The sequence below is a fragment of the Musca autumnalis genome, unplaced genomic scaffold, assembly GCF_047663935.1.
Source record: "Musca autumnalis isolate F117 unplaced genomic scaffold, ASM4766393v1 scaffold_5, whole genome shotgun sequence".
Lineage (NCBI taxonomy): Eukaryota > Metazoa > Arthropoda > Insecta > Diptera > Muscidae > Musca > Musca autumnalis.
This window is the reverse complement of record NW_027412088.1, coordinates 144,918,822-144,941,818: the sequence shown is the minus strand read 5'-3', so window position 1 is coordinate 144,941,818 and position 22,997 is coordinate 144,918,822. Positions and strand designations below refer to the sequence as shown.

The window sequence follows — 22,997 nt, the reverse complement described above, 5'->3', positions numbered from 1 at the left end:
AGCACCCTTTCTTTCAGAAACGCTTGATAGAAGCACCCTTTCTTTTAAACAGGTCTATAGAAGCACCATTTCTCTCAGAAAGGGTCTATAGAAGCACCCTTTTTTCAGAAAGGGTCTATAGAAGCACCCTTTTTTCAGAAAGGGTCTATAGAAGCACCCTTTTTTCAGAAAGGGTCTATAGAAGCACCCTTTTTTCAGAAAGGGTCTATAGAAGCACCCTTTTTTCAGAAAGGGTCTATAAAAGCACCCTTTCTTGCAGAAAGGGTCTATAGAAGCACCCTTTCTTTCAGAAAGGGCCTATAAAAGCACCCTTTTTCAGAAATGGTCTATAGAAGCACCCTTTCTTTCAGAAACGGATGAAAGAAGCACCCTTTCTTTCAGAAACGCTTGATAGAAGCACCCTTTCTTTTAAACAGGTCTATAGAAGCACCATTTCTCTCAGAAAGGGTCTATAGAAGCACCATTTCTTTCAGAAAGGGTCTATAGAAGCACCATTTCTTTCAGAAAGGGCTATAGAAGCACCATTTCTTTCAGAACGGGTCTAAAGAAGCATCCTTCCTTTAAAAAAGGGTCCGAAGAAACACCCTTTTTTAAGAAAGGGTCAATAGAAGCACCCTTTGTTAAGAAAGGGTCTATAGAAGCCCCTTTTTTAAGAAAGGGTCTATAGAAGCACCCTTTCTTTTAGAAAGATTCTATAGAAGCACTCCATTTTCAGAAAGGGCCTATAGAAGCAACCTCTCTTTCAGAAAGGGTCTATAGAAGCACCACTTCTTTCAGAAAGGGTGTATGGTCCATATAACATCTGACGAAAGCAATGACATTAAAATAAACTTGATTTTTTCAATTTAATTGTTAATCAATTCCTAAATTATATTCTCGTCAAACATGATGGCCCATGCAAATGACGTCAATAAAACAAATCCACATTTGATTATATTCTGGGTGGTAAAAACGTTCATCGTAAAATCTTGTCTATTAAATAATGAATAATTCACGAATAAATCTCAACGAACAACAACAATTAACAAGAAAACAAAAAGTGTGTAAGAGAAGCTGCAATATTCTTCAAAGTTCTCAAAATGTTCTCATAGTTTATATTTTTCTCAATAGGATTTGTTGTAGCCATAATTATTTTCATATTCATAAATATTACAACACAAAAACAACCGGAAGAGTCTTGAGAATCTCGAACAGTCATTCATATTTCACAGCCATGACTGAGCCAAATAAATCAAAGAAACCAACATCATCTGAAACGGATTTGTTTGTCAATGCCATTTCCGATTCAGCAATCTCATCAAGTTCTGCTCATGTTGATGCAGGAAGCTCTCACGATAAGAACAAAGCTGAAACAGATGACTTTGTAAGCCCCATTTCCGATACAACAATTTCAGCAAGTTCTTCTAAAAATGCAAACAAAGAAGTTTCTTCAAAATCTCCAAATGATCAACAGGAGCAGTCAGAAAACTCAAAACAATCTTATCACTCCACCAAAGAGCAAGCAATACAAACTCAAGAAATATCTTTAGATTCGATTATCTTAACATCCGTTAATGACGATCATGATGAGAAACATCAAGAAACTCAAAGTTCCCCCAAAATTCCGATGACCATCCATAGTTCTGATAGCTCTCAAATCCCTTCCCTATTGCTAGAAAGTAATTTATCAACTGATCTGAGTGAGGAATTCCATCAAAGCACCATATATCAACCACAAGATGTTGTGAATTCATCAACTATCGAAAAAGAGGTGGAATTGTCTTCCCCAGATATTACATTATCTTCACAATACGTTTTAACTCGTTCTAAACGTGTCAATCTACCGCTACGTTATAGTGTTGAATATGGCGACATGGAACAAAGATTCTCCCCCAGAACTTTGGCTGAAATCTACGATGATGAGCTATTTAGTTATTATGATAAGCATGAGGAATCTATAAGCATACGAATTAATCACAAAGAAGGGGTAACTTGGAACCAGTACACTTATAATTCATTAAATATGTCTGGTTCCTATAAGGCGGCTCGAATTCAATTTTTTCAAAAGTAGTCGAACGAATTTGAATTCGAATCGTCTTAGTGAAACAGGCCAATAATTTGTAATTCGATTAGTTCTCCTATATCTTTAACGAACGCTTTCGCTTGTAGCTTGTCGCATCATAAGTTTAATTGACGCTGGGTTGTTTAACTATTCCATAAGTAGTTTGATAGCTCACTAATAGTTATCCAGTACAATAACTTCCCTACTTAATGTTAGTTTTCTAGGTTACTAATCGAATAAGTTATGGGTATTTTACACGATATGTATTTTACATATGGGTTGTCACTTTGCGTATACATTTTGTATATAAAAAGTGACAACCCATATGTAAAATACATATCGTGTAAAGTACCCATTAGAGAACCCAACAGAGAATCATAATTATGCGGCCATCAGAATATCTGCTTTTTCACATGTATGTTGTCACTTTGGGTATACTGATATACAGAACAGCTGATGTCATACATGTGAAAAAGCAGATGGTCTGATGATTTCAGTGATAGTTAACGATCTAATGGTTGGTTTACATCTACAAAATCCACTAGCTTTCAACTGTAATTTTAGTATTAAAGTAATTTTACATGTGACCCTTCACTTATTGTATATACAATTTAGTGCTTTATAGTAAGTTTACATTTACGAAATCAACTCGATTTCAACTGTCAATTCCTTTGCGAATACAAGAAAATGAAAACTCATCTGAAATGCATTGGATTTTATTTGACGTTTAAGCAATGGACAGTTGAAATCGAGTGGATTTCGTACATGTAAACTTACTATAAAGCACTAAATTGTATATACAATAAGTGAAGCGTCATACATATGTAAAATTACATACATATGCAGTCCCTTACCTTTAGTTCATCAACTCATCAGCAGTTGGATCGAATTTTGTCAGCTCTGATTTACAGGTCATTTAGATATGACATCAGTTGTGTTCTTTTACTTACCTGGGGTTACGATTTTCAACATTTGTTACCATTTTTAACCTGCAAAGCGTTCCTTAACCCCAAAAAGTGATAAAACTGGCAGCAGAGTGAGAGAGGAGAGAGAGCACATGTGCCTTTCTACCACAGGCTACCAGACAAATTTCTGCAGTTAAAAAATGGTAGAACTGATTTTTCGACATTTGTTTGACGAGTATTTCACAATGAAGAAAAAAAATGAACGAAAAGCAGAAGAAAAAGTCGAATGCTGACAATAGAAGAAAATTGATTTTTTATGTTTCTTTTTGACATTGATACCAGATCTACCATTTTTCCGTTCCTTTACTTTTCTGGTAAAAATGTTCATGAGAGAGCAATTTTGACACTTTTCTCTTTTACCACTTTTACCATTAAAAAAGTAAAGAAACAAAGCTATCATTAAATGAGCTATTATAGCCCATTTAGATATGACTTCATTAGCCGGATTTAGAACATTATCAGGTTTTATTTGCTAAATCCAGCCAAAATCTACCAGATTTCCCATACAAAATAAATCCTCGTATTGAGTGGATTTGTTTTAAATCTGGCATAAATCCTCGTATACAACTCTGTTTTTTTCAACATGTTGCTAGAAAATACAAAAGGTTGCAAGCTGGCACAAGAAACAAGGTAGATGCATCGGTGAATTGCTACACTAAATATAATTTAAAATGTAAAAATTTCTAAACATGGCGGAAAAATTAAATTTCTTTTGATGTACAAAGTTGATTTTAATCAACTAATATTTACGATGTCTAAACGACAAAATAATTCGTTTATTTATTTTAGATCGGCAAAAAGCGATAAAATAATTCTTTATTTGCTCTCTAGTTAGCATTAGTAGCATAATGTGCTAACATTTTCAGTATTAAACAATAAATTTGTAATTTGACGTATATTTTTTGAGACGAATTCAATATACAAAAAATTCTTTTGACGTTTAAAATTCGATCAGATGGGCTAATGCATCTACCTTGGTAATTGTGCTATGAACAAAAATCAGCTGACTGCCATTTAAATCCTCCAAAATGTATATCTAAATGCAATGAGACTTGTAGGTCATTTAGATATGACATCATTTGCCGGATTTAGCCCATTATTAGGTTTTATTAGTTAAATCCGGCCAAAATCTACCAGATTTCCCATACAAAAATAAATCCTCCTATTGAGTGGATTTGTTTTAAATCTGGCAAAAATCCTCGTATAGAACTCTGTTTTTTTGCAACATGTTGCTAGAAAATTCTAAAAGTTGCAAGCCGACACAATAAACAAGGTAGATGCATCGGTGAATTACTACACTAAAAGTAATTTAAAATGTAAAAATTTGTAAACCAGGCGGAAAAATTAAATTTGTTTTGATGTACAAAGTTGATTTTAATCAACCCAGTCTAATATTTATGATGTCTAAACGATAAAATAATTAGTTTATTTATTTTAGATGGGCAAACTGCGATAGAATAATTCTTTATTTGCTCTTTAGTTAGCATTAGTTGCATAATGTGCTAAAATTTTCAGTATTAAACAATAAATTTGTAATTTGACGTATGTTTTTTGAGACGAATTCAATTTACAAAAAAATCTTTTGACTTTTCTAATTCGATCCAAGATCTATTTAACAGGTCACGTAAGTAGCACAACAACAACTCATTTTTGGCGGAAAATTCTTCAATATGTCAAAATGTTTGTTTACGATTTCATACAATTTATTCACAATAACAAAAAATTTGACAGATTGAAACCAATCAGCTGGACATTTTACACCACCTTATTATTTCATCATGATTCGATCATATGGCTGATGCATCTACCTTGGTAATTGTGCTATGAACAAAAATCAGCTGACTGTCATTTAAATCCTCCAAAATGTATATCTAAATGCAATGAGATTTGTACTGGATTTATTAAATCCAGTCGAGGATTTATGACTAGTCTAAATGAGCTATTGTACTGGATTTATTAAATCCAGTCGAGGATTTATGGCTAGTCTAAATGAGCTATAAAATCCGGCATATATAAATCCTCGAATACAACTCTGTTTTTTGCAACACGTTGCTAGAAAATACAAAAAGTTGTAAGCTGGCAGAAGAAACAAGGTAGATGCATCGGTGAATTTCTATAACAAAAATAATTTAAAATGTTGTCAATTTCGGTTAGAAATTGTTATCAAAATAGCTGAATTGTTAAATTTTAGAAAGATGTAAATATACTAAGATGGGAAAAGCCAATTGTTAACATTTGTCTATAGATGGAGTTAAGCTCTGTTGTTACGATATCATAATATGCCATTTAGATATGACACCATTAGCCGGATTTAGCGCATTATCAGGTTTTATTTGCTAAATCCAGCCAAAATCTACCAGATTTCCCATACAAAAATAAATCCTCCTATTGAGTGGATTTGTTTTAAATCTGGTACAAAGTTGATTTTAATCAACCAAGACTAATATTTATGATGTCTAAACGATAAAATAATTCGTTTATTTATTTTAGATGGGCAAACTGCGATAAAATAATTCTTTATTTGCTCTTTAGTTAGCATTAGTAGCATAATGTGCTAACATTTTCAGTATTAAACAATACATTTGTAATTTGACGTATGTTTTTTGAGACGAATTCAATTTACAAAAAATTCTTTTGACGTTTCACATACGATCAGATGGGCTGATGCATCTACCTTGGTAATTGTGCTATGAACAAAAATCAGCTGACTGCCATTTAAATCCTCCAAAATGTATATCTAAATGCAATGAGATTTGTACTGGATTTATTAAATCCAGTCGAGGATTTATGGCTAGTCTAAATGAGCTATAACAACATTCTGTTAAGTGGTTAACTATTTCAGGCGTTATTAACAGCCAAGTTCATATTCAATGAACTGGAAACTGCTATGGAATACAATCCTGAGGCCAACTTTTTGCTTACCTACAATTTGTATAAGCAGAATTGCGCTTTACTGGGGTTTTCATCATTAACATACCCCTGTTATTGGTAAAATGTTTATATACTTTGTTTCATAAACATTTGTGCATTATGCATCTTTTACAGTCTTTACAGTTATATGTCCTTGTTATTAGTTTCTTATGTTACTACTACTTATTGTTTAGTTCCCTTGATGAATGTTTAGAGGGGGACAGGTAAACACTTATTAGTCGAGTTGATTAGTTACCTCAGTGCCCCAGTAGTTTATAGTCCCAATTAATACATACGATAGTAGTTTTCAGAAACACTTTTAGTTCAGTAGATCACCAAAAAAATTGATTCCCTATTCCTTTAATTATTCAACACCCCCTTCGAGTACCCCAACCTAAAACTTGCCTTCTTGCAGATTCTCTGTTGCATCATTACTGGCCTGGCCATTGCTCTCTTGGTTTTAGCAGCATTTATGATAACTCTGTTAGTGGAACCCATTGTTGAAATTATAAAAGCTCTGTCCATAACAGCAAAGTCTGACAATAGCAAGAAGGTAATTTAAGTCAAGAGATTAAGAACATAAAATTGCCACCAATTATCTGGCGATTCATCTAATATTCTGCGGTTAATAAATTGTTATTTTTGTTTCTCATGTCAATTGGCCATTCTGACCTTTGGCAAATTAAAACGTGTTCTTCTGCATGAATTTTTTGAAGAACTTCATTACCTTGACACTGTTCAGAGGAAATAAGGCATTGCATTCAAAACACCTGCTACTACTGTGTGATTAATATGTGAAATCTTTGATGGATCTTGTTTTCGAAAGAATTTGTTAAATATTGGTATGTTATATGTGGAAGCGAGATTGAAAACATAATTTACTCACAATTGCATAACAACTTACTATGTATTAAAGTAATCCTACCTATTGATGAGATTTTGTAATATTAATAAATTCTGTTTTTACTTTCCAGGTAAGCTTATTAATGCAAAATGTTATGACTTGAGTTGTGGTAAGTTTTTCTGTTACCTTGAGATTTAAAATCCCTATTTCCTTTATATGTCTATAAAAACCTTCTACGTGACCACTGACCATGATTCCTTGTGTCGCACAAAACAAAGTCTGTTACAAAGACAGGTTGTAATACAGTAGGTGTGTTCGTTTACTCAATAATTTGTACAAAATCGTACAAGTCCAGTAACTTCTTGTAAACGACTAGGGTCTTTTGCATACTATAGAAGTACCTTTCTATAAGAAAGGGTCTATAGAAGCAACCTTTCTTTCAGAAAGGGTCTATGGAAGCAACCTTTCTTTCAGAAAGGGGTTATAGAAGCACCCTTTCTTTCAGAAAGGGTCTATAGAAGCAACCTTTCTTTCAGAAGGGGGTTATAGAAGCACCCTTTTTTCAGAAAGGGTCTATAGAAGTATCCTTTTTTCAGAAAGGGTCTATAGGAGTACCCTTTCTATAAGAAAGGGTCTACAGAAGCACCCTTTTTTAGAAATGGGTTATAGAAGCACCCTTTTTTCAGAAAGGGTCTATAGAAGTACCCTTTTTTCAGAAAGGGTCTATAGAAGTACCCTTTCTATAAGAAAGGGTCTATAGAAGTACCCTTTCTATAAGAAAGGGTCTACAGAAGCACCCTTTTTTCGGAAAGGGTCTATAGAAGTACCCTTTCTATAAGAAAGGGTCTACAGAAGCACCCTTTTTTCGGAAAGGGTCTATAGAAGTACCCTTTCTATAAGAAAGGGTCTACAGAAGAACCCTTTCTATAAGAAAGGTGTCTATAGAAGCACCCTTTCTTTTAGAAAGGTGTCTATAGAAGCACCCTTTCTTTTAGAAAGGTGTCTATAGAAGCACCCTTTCTTTTAGAAAGGTATCTATAGAAGCACCCTTTCTTTCAGAAAAGGTCTATAGAAGCACCCTTTTTTGCAGAAAGGGTCTATAGAAGCACCATTTCTTACAGAAAGGGTCTATAGAAGCACCCTTTCTATCAGAAAGGGTCTATAGAAACACCCTTCCTTTCAGAAAGGGTGTATAGAAGCGCACACACTTTTTTAGGAAAGGGTCTATAGAAGCGCACACACTTTTTTAGGAAAGGGTCTATAGAAGCACAATTTTTTAGGAAAGGGTCTATAGAAGCACAATTTTTTAAGAAAGGGTCTATAGAAGCACCCTTTTTTAAGAAAGGGTCTATAGAAGCACCCTTTTTTAAGAAAGGGTCTATAGAAGCACCCTTTCTTTCAGAAAGGGTCTGTAGAAGCACCCGTTCTTTCAGAATGGGCCTATAGAAGAACCCCTTTTTCAGAAGGGCCTATAGAAGCAACCTCTCTTTCAGAAAGGGTCTATTTCTATAGACCTTTTTTAAGAAAGGGTCTATAGAAGCACCCTTTCTTTAAGAAAGGGTCTGTAGAAGCACCCGTTCTTTCAGAATGGGCCTATAGAAGAACCCCTTTTTCAGAAGGGCCTATAGAAGCAACCTTTCTTTCAGAAAGGGTCTATAGAGGCACCCTTTCTTTCAGAAATGGTCTATAGAAACACCCCCTTTTCAGAAAGGGCCTATAGAAGCAACCTCTCTTTCAGAAAGGGTCTATAGAAGCACCCTTTCTTTCAGAAAGGGTCTATAGAGGCACCCTTTCTTTCAGAAAGGGTCTATAAAAACACCCCCTTTTCAGAAAGGGCCTATAGAAGCAACCTCTCTCTCAGAAAGGGTCTATAGAAGCACCCTTTCTTTCAGAAAAGGTCTATAGAAGCACCCTTTCTTTTAGAAAAGGTCTATAGAAGCACCCTTTCTTTCAGAAAGGGTCTATAGAACCAGCCTTTCTTTCCGAAAGTGTCTATAGAATTACCCTTTCTATATGAAAGGGTCTACAGAATCACCCTATCTACAAGAAAGGGTGTATAGAAGCACCTTTTCTTTGAGAAAGGGTGTAGAGAGGTAGCCTGTCTTTTTCAAAGGGTCTATAGAATTACACTTTCTATAAGAAAGGGTTATAGAAGCACCCTTTCTTTCAAAAAGGGTGTATAGAGGTAGCGTTTCTTTTTCATTAGTATCTCGGTTTTGCTTAATGTTTCAGCTGACGCTCATTTTACACATGTCTCCTCACATTTATGGTCCATATAACATCCCACGAAAGCAATGAAATTAAAATAAACTCGATTTTTCAATTTAATTGTTAATCAATTCCAAAATTATATTCTCGTCAAACATGATTGCCTATGCCAATGACGTCAATAAAACAAATCCACATTTGATTATATTCTGGGTGGTAAAAACGTTCATCGTAAAATCTTGTCTATTAAATAATGAAGAATTCACGAATAAATCTCAACGAACAACAAGAATTAACAAGAAAACAAAAAGTATGTAAGAGAAGCTTCAATATTCTTCAAAGTTCTCAAAATGTTCTCATAGTTTATATCTTTCTCAATAGGATTTGTTGTAGCCATTATTATTTTTATATTCATAAATATTACAACACAAAAGCAACCGGAAGAGTCTTGAGAATCTCGGCCAGTCATTCATATTTCACAGCTAACAATCTAGAGAGTGGAAGGATTTCGTCTCGTAATGTAAACGTGGAAGGATTTCGTACTGTTTAAAATGTTACTTTCTGACCCATATACCATGGCCAAAAAACCATTGGCCATGAGCAAAAAAATTTTTTTATAATGTACTTTTGGCCATGGTTTTTTGGCCATGGTATATGGGTACTTTATACTACATGTAACAGAAAGTAACATTTTAAACAGTAGTTGGTTTACATTACGAGACGAAATTTTCCACGTTTACATTACGAGAACGAAATCCTTCCACGTCAAATTAAATCTCAGATTCAATAACAACACGACCACGCAGATGTTTTACATGATCAGTAGCCATGACTGAGCCAAATAAATCAAAGAAACCAACATCATCTGAAACGGATTTGTTTGTCAGTGCCATTTCCGATACATCAATCTCATCAAGTTCTGCACATGTTGATGCAGGAAGCTCTCACGATAAGAACAAAGCTGAAACAGATGACTTTGTAAGCCCCATTTCCGATACAACAATTTCAGCAAGTTCTTCTAAAAATGCAAACAAAGAAGTTTCTTCAAAATCTCCAAATGATCAACAGGAGCAGTCAGAAAACTCAAAACAATCTTATCACTCCACCAAAGAGCAAGCAATACAAACTCAAGAAATATCTTTAGATTCGATTATCTTAACATCCGTTAATGACGATCATGATGAGAAACATCAAGAAACTCAAAGTTCCCCCAAAATTCCGATGACCATCCATAGTTCCGATAGCTCTCAAATCCCTTCCCTATTGCTAGAAAGTAATTTATCAACTGATCTGAGTGAGGAATTCCATCAAAGCACCATATATCAACCACAAGATGTTGTGAATTCATCAACTATCGAAAAAGAGGTGGAATTGTCTTCCCCAGATATTACATTATCTTCACAATACGTTTTAACTCGTTTTAAACGTGTCAATCTACCGCTACGTTATAGTGTTGAATATGGCGACATGGAACAGAGATTCTCCCCCAGAACTTTGGCTGAAATCTACGATGATGAGCTATTTAGTTATTATGATAAGCATGAGGAATCTATAAGCATACGAATTAATCACAAAGAAGGGGTAACTTGGAACCAGTACACTTATAATTCATTAAATATGTCTGGTTCCTATAAGGCGACTCGAATTCAAATTCGACATTTGTTACATTAGTAGTGGAACGAATTTGAATACGAATCGTCTTAGTGAAACAGGCCAATAATTTGTAATTCGATTAGTTCTCCTATATCTTTCGTTTGTAGCTTGTCGCATCATAAATTTAATTGACGCTGGCTTGTTTAACTATTAATAAGTGGTTTGTTAGCTCACTAATAGATATCCAGTACAATAACTTTCCTACTTAATGTTAGTTCCCTAGGTTACTAATCGAATAAGTTAGAGAACCCATCAGACCATCTGCTTTTTCACATGTATGTTGTCACTTTGGGTATACTAATATACAGAACAGCTGATGTCATACATGTGAAAAAGCAGATGGTCTGATGTCGGCCTTAATTTCAGTGATAGTTCACGATCTAATGGTTGGTTTACATCTACAAAATCCACTAGCTTTCAACTGTAATTTTGTTATTAAAGTAATTTTACATATGACCCTTCACTTATTGTATATACAATTTAGTGCTTTATAGTAAGTTTACATTTACAAAATCAACTCTATTTCAACTGTCAATTCCTTTGCGTATACGTCAAATGAAAACTTATCTGAAATGCATTGGATTTGTATATACAATAAGTGAAGGATCATATGTAAAATTACATATCCTGTATGCAGTCCCTTACCTTTAGTTCATCAACTCATCAGCAGATGGGTCGAATTTTGACATCAGCTGTGTTCCTTTCAAGATCTATTTAACAGGTCACGTAAAGAGCACAAATACAACTCTGATTTGACCGAAAATTCTTCAAGCTGTCAAAATGTTTGTTTACTTTTTCATACAATTAATTCGCAATAACAAAAAATTTGACAGATTGAAACCAATCAGCTGGCCATTTTACGCCACCTTATAATTTCATCTATTACTATTTTCAACATTTGTTACCATTTTTAACCTGAAAAGCGTTCCTTAACCCCAAAAAGTGGTAAAACTGGCAGCAGAGTGAGAGAGGAGAGAGAGCACATGTGCCTTTCTCTTCTACCACAGGCTACCAGACAAATTTCTGCAGGTAAAAAATGGTAGAACTGATTTTTTTCGACATTTGTTTGACGATTATTTCACAATGAAGAAAAAAATGAACGAAAAACAGAAGAAAAAGTCGAATGCTGACAAAACAAAATTAAAAGCTGTGAAATAAAAGGAGAAAATTGATTTGTTTATGTTTCTTTTTGACATTGATACCAGATCTACCATTTTTCCGTTCCTTTACTTTTCTGGTAAAAATGTTCATGAGAGAGCAAGTTTGAGCAATTTTGACACTTTTCTCTTTTACCATTAAAAAAGTAAAGGAACAAAGCTATCATTAAATGAGCTATTATATCCCATTAAGATATGACTTCATTAGCAGGATTTAGCATATTATCAGGTTTTATTTGCTAAATCCAGCCAAAATCTACCAGATTTCCCATACAAAAATAAATCCTCTTCTTGAGTGGATTTGTTTTAAATCTGGCATAAATCCTCGTATACAACTCTGTTTTTTGCAACATGTTGCTAGAAAATACAAAAAGTTGCAAGCTGGCACAAGAAACAAGGTAGATGCATCGGTGAATTGCTGTAACAAAAATAATTTAGAATGTTGTCAATTTCGGTTAGAAATTGTTATCAAAATAGGTGGATTGTTCAATATTAGTTTCTTATGTTACTACAACTTATATTTTAGTTCCCTTGATGAATATTTAGAGGGGACAGGTAAACACTTATTAGTCGAGTTGATTAGTTACCTCAGTGCCCCAGTAGTTCATAGTCCCAATTAATACATACGATAGTAGTTTTCAGAAACCCTTTTAGTTCAGTAGATTACCAAAAAAAATTGCTTCCCTATTCCTTTAAGTATTCCAAATCCCCCTTCAGGTACCCCAACCTAAAACTTGCCTTCTTGCAGATTCTCTGTTGCATCATTACTGGCCTGGCAATTGCTCTCTTGGTTTTAGCAGCATTTATGATAACTCTGTTAGTGGAACCCATTGTTGAAATTATAAAAGCTCTGTCCATAACAGCAAAGTCGGACAATAGCAAGAAGGTCATTTAAATCAAGAGATTAAGAACATAAAATTGCCACCAATTATCTGGCGATTCATCTAATATTCTGCGGTTAATAAATTGTTATTTTTGTTTCTCATGTCAGTTGGCCATTCTGACCTTTGGCAAATTAAAACGAGTTCTTCTGCATGAAATTTTTGAAGAACTTCATTACCTTGACACTGTTCAGAGGAAATAAGGCATTGCTTTCAAAACACCTGCTACTACTGTGTGATTAATATGTGAAATCTTTGATGGATCTTGTTTTCAAAAGAATTTGTTAAATATTGGTATGTTATATGTGGAAGCGAGATTGAAAACCTAATTTACACACAATTGCAAAACAACTTACTATGTATAAAAAAATAATCCTACCTATTGATGAGATTTTGTAATATTAATAAATTCTGTTTTTACTTTCCAGGTAAGCTTTTTAATGCAACATTTTATGACTTGAGTTGTGGTAAGTTTTTCTGTTACCTTGAGATTTAAAAGCCCTATTTCCTTTATATGTCTATAAAAACCTTCTACGTGACCACTGACCATGATTCCTTGTGTCGCAGAAAACAATGTCTGTTACAAAGACAGGTTGTAATACAGTGTATGTATGTAACGATTATCGACAGTTTTACGAAAACAATAAATTACCGTTGCATGTTCGGAGTAACCTTCAACCAGCGCATGTCACCAATAACAAATATAGTTTTATATTTCATTTAAAAAACCAAACGTTGCAATATAATCTTTTTTTCCGATAGCATCTCCACGAAGTCTACCGGTTATATACATACATACGTAGCTCATTGCTTACTAGCTGTTAACAAGTTCATTCAACTTGTAAAATGTTGAAGGTAAGCAATGCAATTAGCAGACTTCTTGTTTGCGGCGTTTAAAAATTATTGCCCGTGGAAATGTTGGGTCAGTAAAAAAGAGAAAATATAAATAAGGGAGGATCAGTCATACCCCCATTATTATAAGACTTGTTTTGTTATTTATTGGATTTTTCGATCAGATTTATAGTGTAACGGTTATCTTAAAGTTAAAAGTGATCATTAAATTTCCAGGAGGACCTTCTTAGTATTAACTTTTAATGTGAAAATTATATCTTAAAGTCCTCTAAGTTAGTTTATTTTGCGATTTCAAATCCATCCAATAGTAAAAGAAAGCATATAATAATGGCCCATAAAGTTGTATTTTTAACGAACGGATTGCAAAGATTTTTTTCTAGTTATCTGCAAAGCCGATCCTAGTTTAATTGACGCTCATTAAACTATCAGTTGCTTGATGACTAGCTCATAAGTAGTTTGTTTTTATCGCTAATAGTTCTATAGTAAAATAATAACATTCCAAATTGATGTTAGTTCCCTCTCTTCGGTCACTAGAAGTTCACCAGCTCATAAGCAGTTGGATAGAATTTCTTCAGCACTGATTTGTAGCATATAGGTACTTTAACACACTAGTGCATTTAAAGGTGTTTCCATAGACTAATAAATGTATAAACAAAGAAATCCTCTCACTTCACTGAGTGTGAATTGAGTCAGTTGGCTATGCACTCAATTTTTAAAATGGCAATAACTATAAAATTTTAAATTATTTATTCTGGTAAAAGACAATATGTGGGTAATCTTGGTCGCATCTCCATTCTCATATGAAAATATTAAAAAAATATTGCAATTTACCACAAAACAATGTGCAATTGAGTGAAAACGCAGCGCAGTTTCAGTAAGGGCGACACCTAGAAATAACAAGCACATTACAATTTCTTGGTCTATACATTTACTAGTCTATGGTTCAGTTCATTTTCTTAGCAAAATTGTATTATCCGGCTAGTAATTCCATTCTTAAAAGAATCTAGCTAGTTCACACGAATTTTGTCAGATCATTAATAGTTTCCAGCTCGATTATAACTTTCTAGCGCACTTGTAGTTTTCATCCTTACTTATAATTCCGAATCTCACAAAAAATCGACTCATTACTAGACCCTGGGCCACGGTTAGTACTCTAGATCGCTAATAGTTCACTACTATCACATACAGCCCAATTATGAATATCAACTCCCCGTGAGTTTTCTCATTTTTTCTCTTAAGTTTAAACGGCAGAAAAACAAAACTCACGGGGAGTTTACATTCATAATCACCTTGATAGTTTTACTAGTATTTCACTTGCTCAATTAGAACTATCTGAAACCCTCACCAGCATTAGAAATATATTAACAAACTAGCGTTACTCAGTTATTGGTTCGCTAACTCAGTAGTAGTATCCCAGCTCAATTAGTATCTACCCAGCTTCTTGGTATAATCACAGGACATTTGTAGTTTACTAGTAGTTCTCATTCGTAAAGTAGTTTTCATTGACTACTAGTTCACCAACGTATTATTTTTTCATCAGAATAGCACAAATTCTCAAAATCATTCACAATACTCGTGCTCAATTCCCTAGTTAATGGTCGTTATTTGTCTGCTCCCTAGTATCAAGAACTAGTATTACAAAGCTCATCAGCAATTTATTACTTCATTAGTAGCCCAATAGATTAATATTAGTTCCGTAGCTCAGTTACAACATCTTAGCTTCCCAATAGTAGTAATAATATACTCGTTTATTGATATTTACTTACATATGTTACCGGTAGTTATCTATCTCCAGTTGTTTTCCAACTCATTAGTAGTACTCAGACCACAAGTAGTTTCCTAACTAAACAAAAGCTCTCCTCTTCACCTTACTATTTGTAAGTGTTCTCCAGTTGTAGTAGTTTATTTGCTTGCTTTTAGTTCACCTGCCCAACACAACTCACTGTATAAAAAAATTAACAGGTAATTAAGAGTTGATTATTTTATTAGTTCACTAGCTCCGTGGTAGGCATCTCAAATAGTTCCCTGAGGAAGTAGGAGTTCGTGTGTGAACATATACACTTATTCAATTTCGTAAAAGTAGTAGTTCAAAGCTCTTAAGCCGTTGGTTGGTAGTCGGATAGATTAGTACTAGTTCCGTAGCTCAGTTATAACATAGTTTTCAATGTATGAATTATAAATAAAAATAAACAAAAAAAACATATCATCTTCCTAGTAGAAGTTGGTCACTCCATTAGTAATCCGATAGATTAGTACACCCAGAGAAAAAATTACATCATACGTGGTTGAACTGACCACATTCGTTGTCGATAGTGTATCAACACCGTTTGTGGTCGGAATGAGCACGCCGTTGTCAACTTGACAACGAGATGGTGTCAACGGTTTCGAGAATTGACAACGTACCGTGGTTAAAGTGAGCACGATTGTGGTCAAAATATTAACAATTGTTCATTGTTAATATATCATAAAATGACAACAGCCGTGGTAAAATGTTGACACCATGCGGTGTTGATTTTGAATTGACTTTTTTCCCTCTGTGTACTGGTTCCGTAGCATAGTTATACTATCCTAGGTTCCTAGGAGTAATTGTTTACTTTATAAGTAGTTCCTAGTTTTAAAATAGTTGTAATATCTACCTCAATTAGTTTGCCACCTTATTAGTAGTTGTTCGAATACGTATATTTTCTTAGAGGTAGTTTACACTATCTATCAATGTCATATGACACGAAATAAAAACATTCCATATTTACCCATGGAGGCAATGTGGAGACGTAGTTTTTTTACATTTTTGCTGGTGTGGACGCACAGAGTAAATGGCGTAAGGAAAATCTCCAATATTACACATATTAGCGAATATATAACGATGGAAAATTTCATGTCATATGACATTTACATATAGTGTAAACTACCCCTTAGCTAACCATTAGCTCTCATCCTCACATTACTGTTTGTAACTTCTATTTTTTACTTTCTCTAGATCTCTCGATCATAATAATAGTTACTCACTATCTAATAGTTTTGGGCTCACTCGCGTCTCACAACTTTTTCCCTAGCCCAACTGCATGTTAGCAAAGTTCTCCTGGTTCCCTAGTTTCCAATACTAAGTCCCAACTTGTTCCCAAGTTTCCAATACTAAGTCCCAAGTTCAGAAATTGTTCATCAATCATCTTACATCGCAATTGTCCAAGTCAGATCGCTTTGGATGTCATCTTTACGCTTCTATGCGCGTTTTCTATGGCTGAGATGAATTATCGCAACACGTAATGATGCAAATTCTATATTCGAAGAATTTTTCATCTAATTTTTTTTTCCAAGGCATATTTCATGTCGCTCGAGTTAATATTTATGTTTAATCTGATGAGGTCTTATAGTACGTTGGGCGCCAAACAAAATTGGTTAAAATATCAAAGTTCTTTCGAGTTATTATTTTCGTTTGTTCTGATGAGGACCTGTACCACGTTGGGCGCCACCTATAATACGTTCCTATTTTTCGAGCTGTAGCCACATTTTCCAACAACAAATCAACGATACAGTGGATAGAGTGAATGTAATAGGGCACTATGCATTCTTAGAATATAGAAACATCATAAATTGTATCATAACTTCCCAATGCCAGTTCAGCTCGGCCTAAAACACCTTTGTAGTTAACTGCAAGTAGTCCCAATTTACATTAGGCGAGTTTACTTGCGGCAATTTTTCTCGTTCCTTTTTAAACTTGCCTCTTGCGTTTATAAAATGCAATTCTGTTCCGACAAGTTTTGTTTTCAAAACAATGAAAATAGTGTCAAATACAAAAAATATAAAATGAATTGCCTGAGAATTGCCGGTACGAGCAATTTTTTCCATTTCCATTCCCCTTACGTGTCTCTTCTACAAACTGGGACTTGCCGCCTAATGTAAATTGGGACGTAATGTTAGTTTCACAATCAAAAACTAACCCCCTGTTTATGTAACTATTTTTTGTTCGTTCGTCTATATTCGTAATAATTTGGGCATCCATAGCTCAGCCCCTAGATGACATACAGACCTAATTCTTCGTAGACACGTTTTATATAAAGTCAAGAATTCGTCATTCAATAATCAAGGCGAGTAAATAGATATACAAAATTTGACAATTCGTGTGAGAACAATAATTTTTTTACAAAAACAGGGGATAAGAATTAAACAACAAATATTAGGTCTTTACGACAACCCAAAAGTTTGTACAAATTTGCAAAAACTTTTACAAAATGCTGTTCGATAACAAACTTGTTCAGTAAAAGAGACTTGAGAAGTCTTGCAAGTAGTTGCAAGAACTTTCCAAAAGTTTTTACTTGCAAAGTTATCGAACAGGCATATTGTCATTTCATTACAGTATATGGTTTGACAGTTCGATTATATTGTATGTACTATTACGGAATTAGATTTAACTAATCTCAGTGTAGACGTTGTTCGTTTTAGATCACGTTTCAACAGTGCTTTATTAAATTTATTACATTTATCAACAACCGACTTTAATTACTAAGTACACAGCTTTACTTTACTTCTTTACTAGTCGACGTTTACAAGTGGCGATCAGATTCATAACTGACTGCTTGTTTCCCAATCTCCTGGTATTTATATCCCGTCGCTTTTCGTTGTTGAAGTTTCTAGAGGGTCTGGCTACCTCTAGAAACCAACTAAGCAACGAACACACAGACGCACACTCCCACTAGGCGAACAACAACACAAAATAGGTCTGTACCATAACCCAAAAATTTGTACAAATTCGTACAATTGTTTACAGAATGCTGTTCGATAACAAAATTGTCCAGAAAAAGAGAGCGAGTTGAGAGAGACTTTTTGACAGTTGCAAATTTTTGTTGGGAAAAGTTGTACCGTAAAAATTTGTAAGTTTGGCCAGCTGACTTTTGATCAGCTGTTCAATGTAACCAACTTGAAATGTTAACATTTTTGACCGAGAAAATTTCACATTTTGTAGATTCTAAAGCTGTAAACAGATACAACGTTTGGGAAAGTTTTGTGTCGTTTTGGCCGTTTTTACACTGTTGGACATGATGCCGAAAAATTCAAATTCATTTGAAATATATGCCGATAAACAGATAAACGCTGGACTTTGGTATCGTCGTCGCCCTGTTGTTGTTGTTTTTTTCTCGACGCCCAACGCAAAACTTTAATCAAACGTTGTATCTGTTTTCAGCTTCAGTCATTGTGGAGAGGATTATTACTTTAAATAAGTAAGGCCATGTTTATATTATAGCTTTTTGCAGGGTTGACCTTCTTTATAAGGATTTATTTGAAATATAAGCAATGGAACGTCCTATTAAATGCAATTTAAAAATCTATGTTTTTGTTCCATTTGGTTTAAAACATCAAAAGAATCAAAAACAATTTTCATACATTTTCGAAAACAGCTGACATTTTTTGCAATTTCTTACAAAATGTTGTTCGATAACTTTCTGCAATTTTTCTTGCCTGAGAGAGTAAAATTCACTGAGGGAAGTTGTTGGAACTTGCTGAGTAAATCTTTGAAAGTTATCATGCAGACAGCGGAGACGTAATTGAGCTATCAAAACAAACATGAAAAAAGTACAAGAACAACAATTTGAGAAACTAAGCGATAATTGCATGATGGATAAATGTACAACAATAATAAACATGAAAAGTAAGAACTGGAAAGATTCAGAAATTTTTACACAGTAAAGCTGTAAACAGATACAACGTTTGGGCAAAGTTTTGTGTCGTTTTGGCCGTTTTTACACTGTTGGGCATGATGCCGAAAAATTCAAATTCATTTGAAATATATGCCGGTAAAAAGATAAACGCTGGACTTTGGTATCGTCGTCGCCCTGTTGTTGTTGTTTTTTTTCTCGACGCCCAACGCAAAACTTTAATCAAACGTTGTATCTGTTTTCAGCTTAATTGTTGTTTAAATAAAGTAACTGAGTAATAAAAATTTACTTTACGTTACAATTCAATTTTTCAAATTAACGGAAATTCAGTTAAACTAACTTAAACCTATCAGTACATTCGTAACAGTACTTTATAGTACGTTTAGACTTATAAATCCACTCGATTTCTAATGTCAATTCCATAGTATATACGTCAAATAAATCATAGTTCTAAATCCACTGGATTTTATTTGACGTATATTCTATGGGATTGACAGTTTAAATCATAGTACAAGTTCATAGTCTAACAGGCGTTTTAGATTCAAAATTACAAATGGTTCTAATGAACCACTCTAATATCATTAATCGTTTGTTCTAAAAACAATATATTGCCCATAACGAAGTTCATCGAAGCGAAAAAAAGTTTTTTTTTTGTAAAATTATAGTTAATTATACCATAAAAGCGATGTTATAGCATCTTCATAAATATGAACGTGTCACGTTATTTAATATTTATTTTTGTCTTTTTCACATGCAATCATGTTGTTGGTGTTTCAAAACTATTAATATATACTGTAAACATGCCGTAAGTCATAAAGTAATTGATTAGTATAAATGGTCTGTCGGAAATTATGACGTAACTGACATACATTTCAGACGTATATTATATACGTCAGAAACGTCACAAACCTAGCCAAAAACAACCCAGCAAAATATATTGGAAGTAGTGCAATGTAGAGTGGTTCTTTCAAGGCATGTTTTGATGCAGTTCAAACGGAGTCGTGAAAGAGGCACTCCATTCCTTACATTTTAGCCGCATTCGGATGCGATCCAATGAATGACATCCTTTCCTCAGATTTTAACAGCATCTGGATGCAGTTCAATCGGAGTCGTGAATAAGGCACTCCAATTCCTTACATTTTAACAGCATTTGGATGCGATCCAACGATTGACATCTATTTCTCACATTTAAATTGCATCCGGATGCAGTTCAAGGAAGTCGTGAAAAAGGCACTCCGATATATTTTACAAGCAGTTGCTTAGTGATCCCTAGCAAGCAAGCCAATTTATAAATACCTACAACTACAGAATTTTTTCAAAGAAAAAAAAGTATGCATCAATTTCTAAAATTTTTATATAAAATAAACAAAATACAACCAAAAGTTGGAAAAAAATTTACGGAGTACTTGTCGAAATCTCAACTGGTATTGGGAAGACAATATGAGAACCCCTTTAGCAGATGAAGCAAAAACATCTCATCTTGGATTAAATGGAGAGCGGAGGAAACAAACTCAGTTACGATTGAATTTAATGAAGAAATTTCATATTCTGTGTTAATGTAATAAAGTTCTTATAATTCTTGTTTTACCCAAACAATAAATTCTAATTATTTTGGGATAGTTTGAATGGCAGGCATTTTTATTGCATCTTTGAACTGCATAAAAACACATTCAGAAGAGTGCCTTTAAATTCAATCCAAAGCACTGCATCAAAACACGTGCTTTGGATGCAAATTGGACTGCATCCTATTCTACCCTAAAGGGTTAGTTAAAATGCGATTCCAAAGGGATAGTTAAAATGCAGCGCTAATGGAGTGCATCCTTCAGCAGTCAAAATCATGAGTGGAAATGCATAATTTGATGCACTTCCAGATCACTTGTACATATGATTTAACTGCATCTTTGGAGGCAAACATTTTGCTGGGAATGTTGTTGACAGAATAAACAATCGAATTTTATAACCTAAAAATCGCTGTTATTTCATAATAATAAACCCATTCTGTTATTTCTTTTGAGATCATATTTTATTTAAAAAGGAAGCACTTAAAGATTTCGCTCTAAAGTATACATTTTATATTTTGGTCTCATCAGGAAGGATCAAAAATATCCAATTTCAAAATAATTAATTTTTTGTGGTCTATTTTCTAATTTATTCAACTGGTTATGAAGAAATGTGTTACTTTTGTTTCGATACAAATCTCAATCTACACGTGTTTCGATTTTATATATTTTGTAATATTGATTAATGTAAATGAGATCATTGAACTTTTGAGATGTAAATTAAAAATGTAAATTTCAAAATAAAACCCGTTAAAAAGTAAATGTAAATTTACAACGCATGATTAAGAATTTATAAAATTTTTCGAGATATTTACGACTTGTGCCGCCAATTAAATTTGAAAGGAATATTTGCCATAGGTAAATATAACAACAACAAGGCACTTAAAGAGTTCGGTTTTTCGCTAAAAAGGCATCATTTAAAAAACTGAGAAGCCAATTGATAATTCCCTTCGCCGGGATGAAATCATGATATTGGTAGCGATCAGTAAAATTTTGCAACACTGTCAGTTCGTTTTGAAAAACATTACTCTCTGTAATAGAGGGTAATAAATGAAGTTGAGCCAATGGGGGAATACTCCACTCAAGCAATCCAAAAAAAAGGTAAATATAACTTTAATAAACCTCCCATTGGATAGTAGCATTAGGTCTATCTGGTTACCCTAAAATTTGTAACAGTTTGTACCAATTGTTGCTTACGATTCGGCAGAGACATTCTGATAGCTATTTTACTCAGAGTTTGAAAATTTCTTCTTGCAATCACTTGCAACTCTTCTTTCTCCTGAAAACAAACAATCATCTGTTTTTAATTATTCGGTGATTTATGTTTGTGAAAACTAAAAACAATTTTATTGTAATGTTCTTTTTTGAGAACAAAGTTGCGAATTGGAAAAATGTCTTTTTGGGTCATTTTCTTTTTGAGAGAGATTTTTCGACAGTTCTGTGACTGAGAACTTGCAAATTTTTGCTCGGAAAATTTGTCCCGCAAAAAATTGCAAGTCTGATCAGCTGACTTTTAATCAGCTGTTCAATGTTAACAACTTAAAATGTTTGGTCTGTTCCAGATCTGCAAGAATCTACTAATTTATACTACTTTTTCCAATAACATAAAGGAAAAAATGTTATCGTAGTAAAAAATAGTAGCTTCTTGCAGGTTGTTGAACAGAGCAGTTAACATTTTTGACCAAGAAAAGCTTTGTTCCTTTACGTTAAAGTTTCTTCAAGTTTTACCATTTTTAACTCTGAAAGCGTTCCTTAACCCAAAAAAGTAGTAAAACTGGAAGCAATTTTTAAGAGAGTGAGAGAGGAGAGAGAGCCAAAATGGGTTTCTCTTTTACTACTTTCTGCTCGACAAATTTCGTTGTGTAAAAAGTGGAAAATCTGTCAAACTGCTGATTTGACATTTATTTAACAATTAAAGCAAAAGGTAAAAAGCAAACTACTAAAATTTAATCCAGTGAAATAAAAAACAGTGAAATTTATTTTGTTTGTTATATTTTTTTAGCAGCCATGTTTGTTTATTGACTTTGCTGCCAGATCTACTATTTTTCAGTTTCTTTACTTTTGCGCCAGGGATGCGCAAAGAGAATCTGACACACTTTCTCTTAAATATTTCACACTTCGTTTTTGTTGGATTTTCTGAACTTTTTTATGTTTTAAAACTTTAATTGTATTCTAAAATAGTAAAATTTGTATATTGTTTAAAAATATTTATAAAACAATGTGTATATTTTTGATTGTACTTGTGTCAATTATGGCTGCGATTACGAGTAATCGAC

The 22,997-nt window shown here is 33.7% G+C and overlaps 2 protein-coding genes across 7 annotated transcripts in view; both read left to right on the top strand.

Moving 5' to 3' along the window:
* Positions 1–22,997, top strand: part of Fatp2 (Fatty acid transport protein 2) — a 130,962-nt gene that overhangs the window by 44,466 nt on the left and 63,499 nt on the right. The gene's annotated exons all lie outside the window — the stretch shown is intronic.
* On the top strand, positions 938–12,931 carry LOC141405652 (uncharacterized). Of its 6 annotated transcripts, XM_073990244.1 has the most exons (6): positions 947–1,043; positions 1,111–1,966; positions 6,332–6,469; positions 6,633–6,758; positions 6,891–6,929; positions 12,527–12,931. In XM_073990244.1, exons 2-4 carry the CDS (start codon positions 1,214–1,216, stop codon positions 6,705–6,707), a joined length of 966 nt encoding a protein of 321 aa, XP_073846345.1. In that variant the 5' UTR covers positions 947–1,043; positions 1,111–1,213; the 3' UTR covers positions 6,708–6,758; positions 6,891–6,929; positions 12,527–12,931. The 6 variants fall into 6 exon arrangements, with proteins under 6 accessions (XP_073846346.1, XP_073846345.1, XP_073846348.1 ...); XM_073990245.1 differs by lacking the exon at positions 6,891–6,929 and having other exon boundaries at positions 938–1,039; positions 1,092–1,966; XM_073990247.1 differs by lacking the exon at positions 6,891–6,929 and having other exon boundaries at positions 947–1,039.

Coding starts and splice junctions, on each gene's coding strand:
- LOC141405652 (XM_073990245.1), top strand. CDS start 1,214: ATGACTGAGCCAAATAAATCAAAGAAACCAACATCATCTGAAACGGAT. Junction 1,967..6,331: donor GAATTAATCACAAAGAAGGG/GTAACTTGGAAC, acceptor GCCTTCTTGCAG/ATTCTCTGTTGCATCATTAC. Junction 6,470..6,632: donor AGTCTGACAATAGCAAGAAG/GTAATTTAAGTC, acceptor AATTTTTTGAAG/AACTTCATTACCTTGACACT.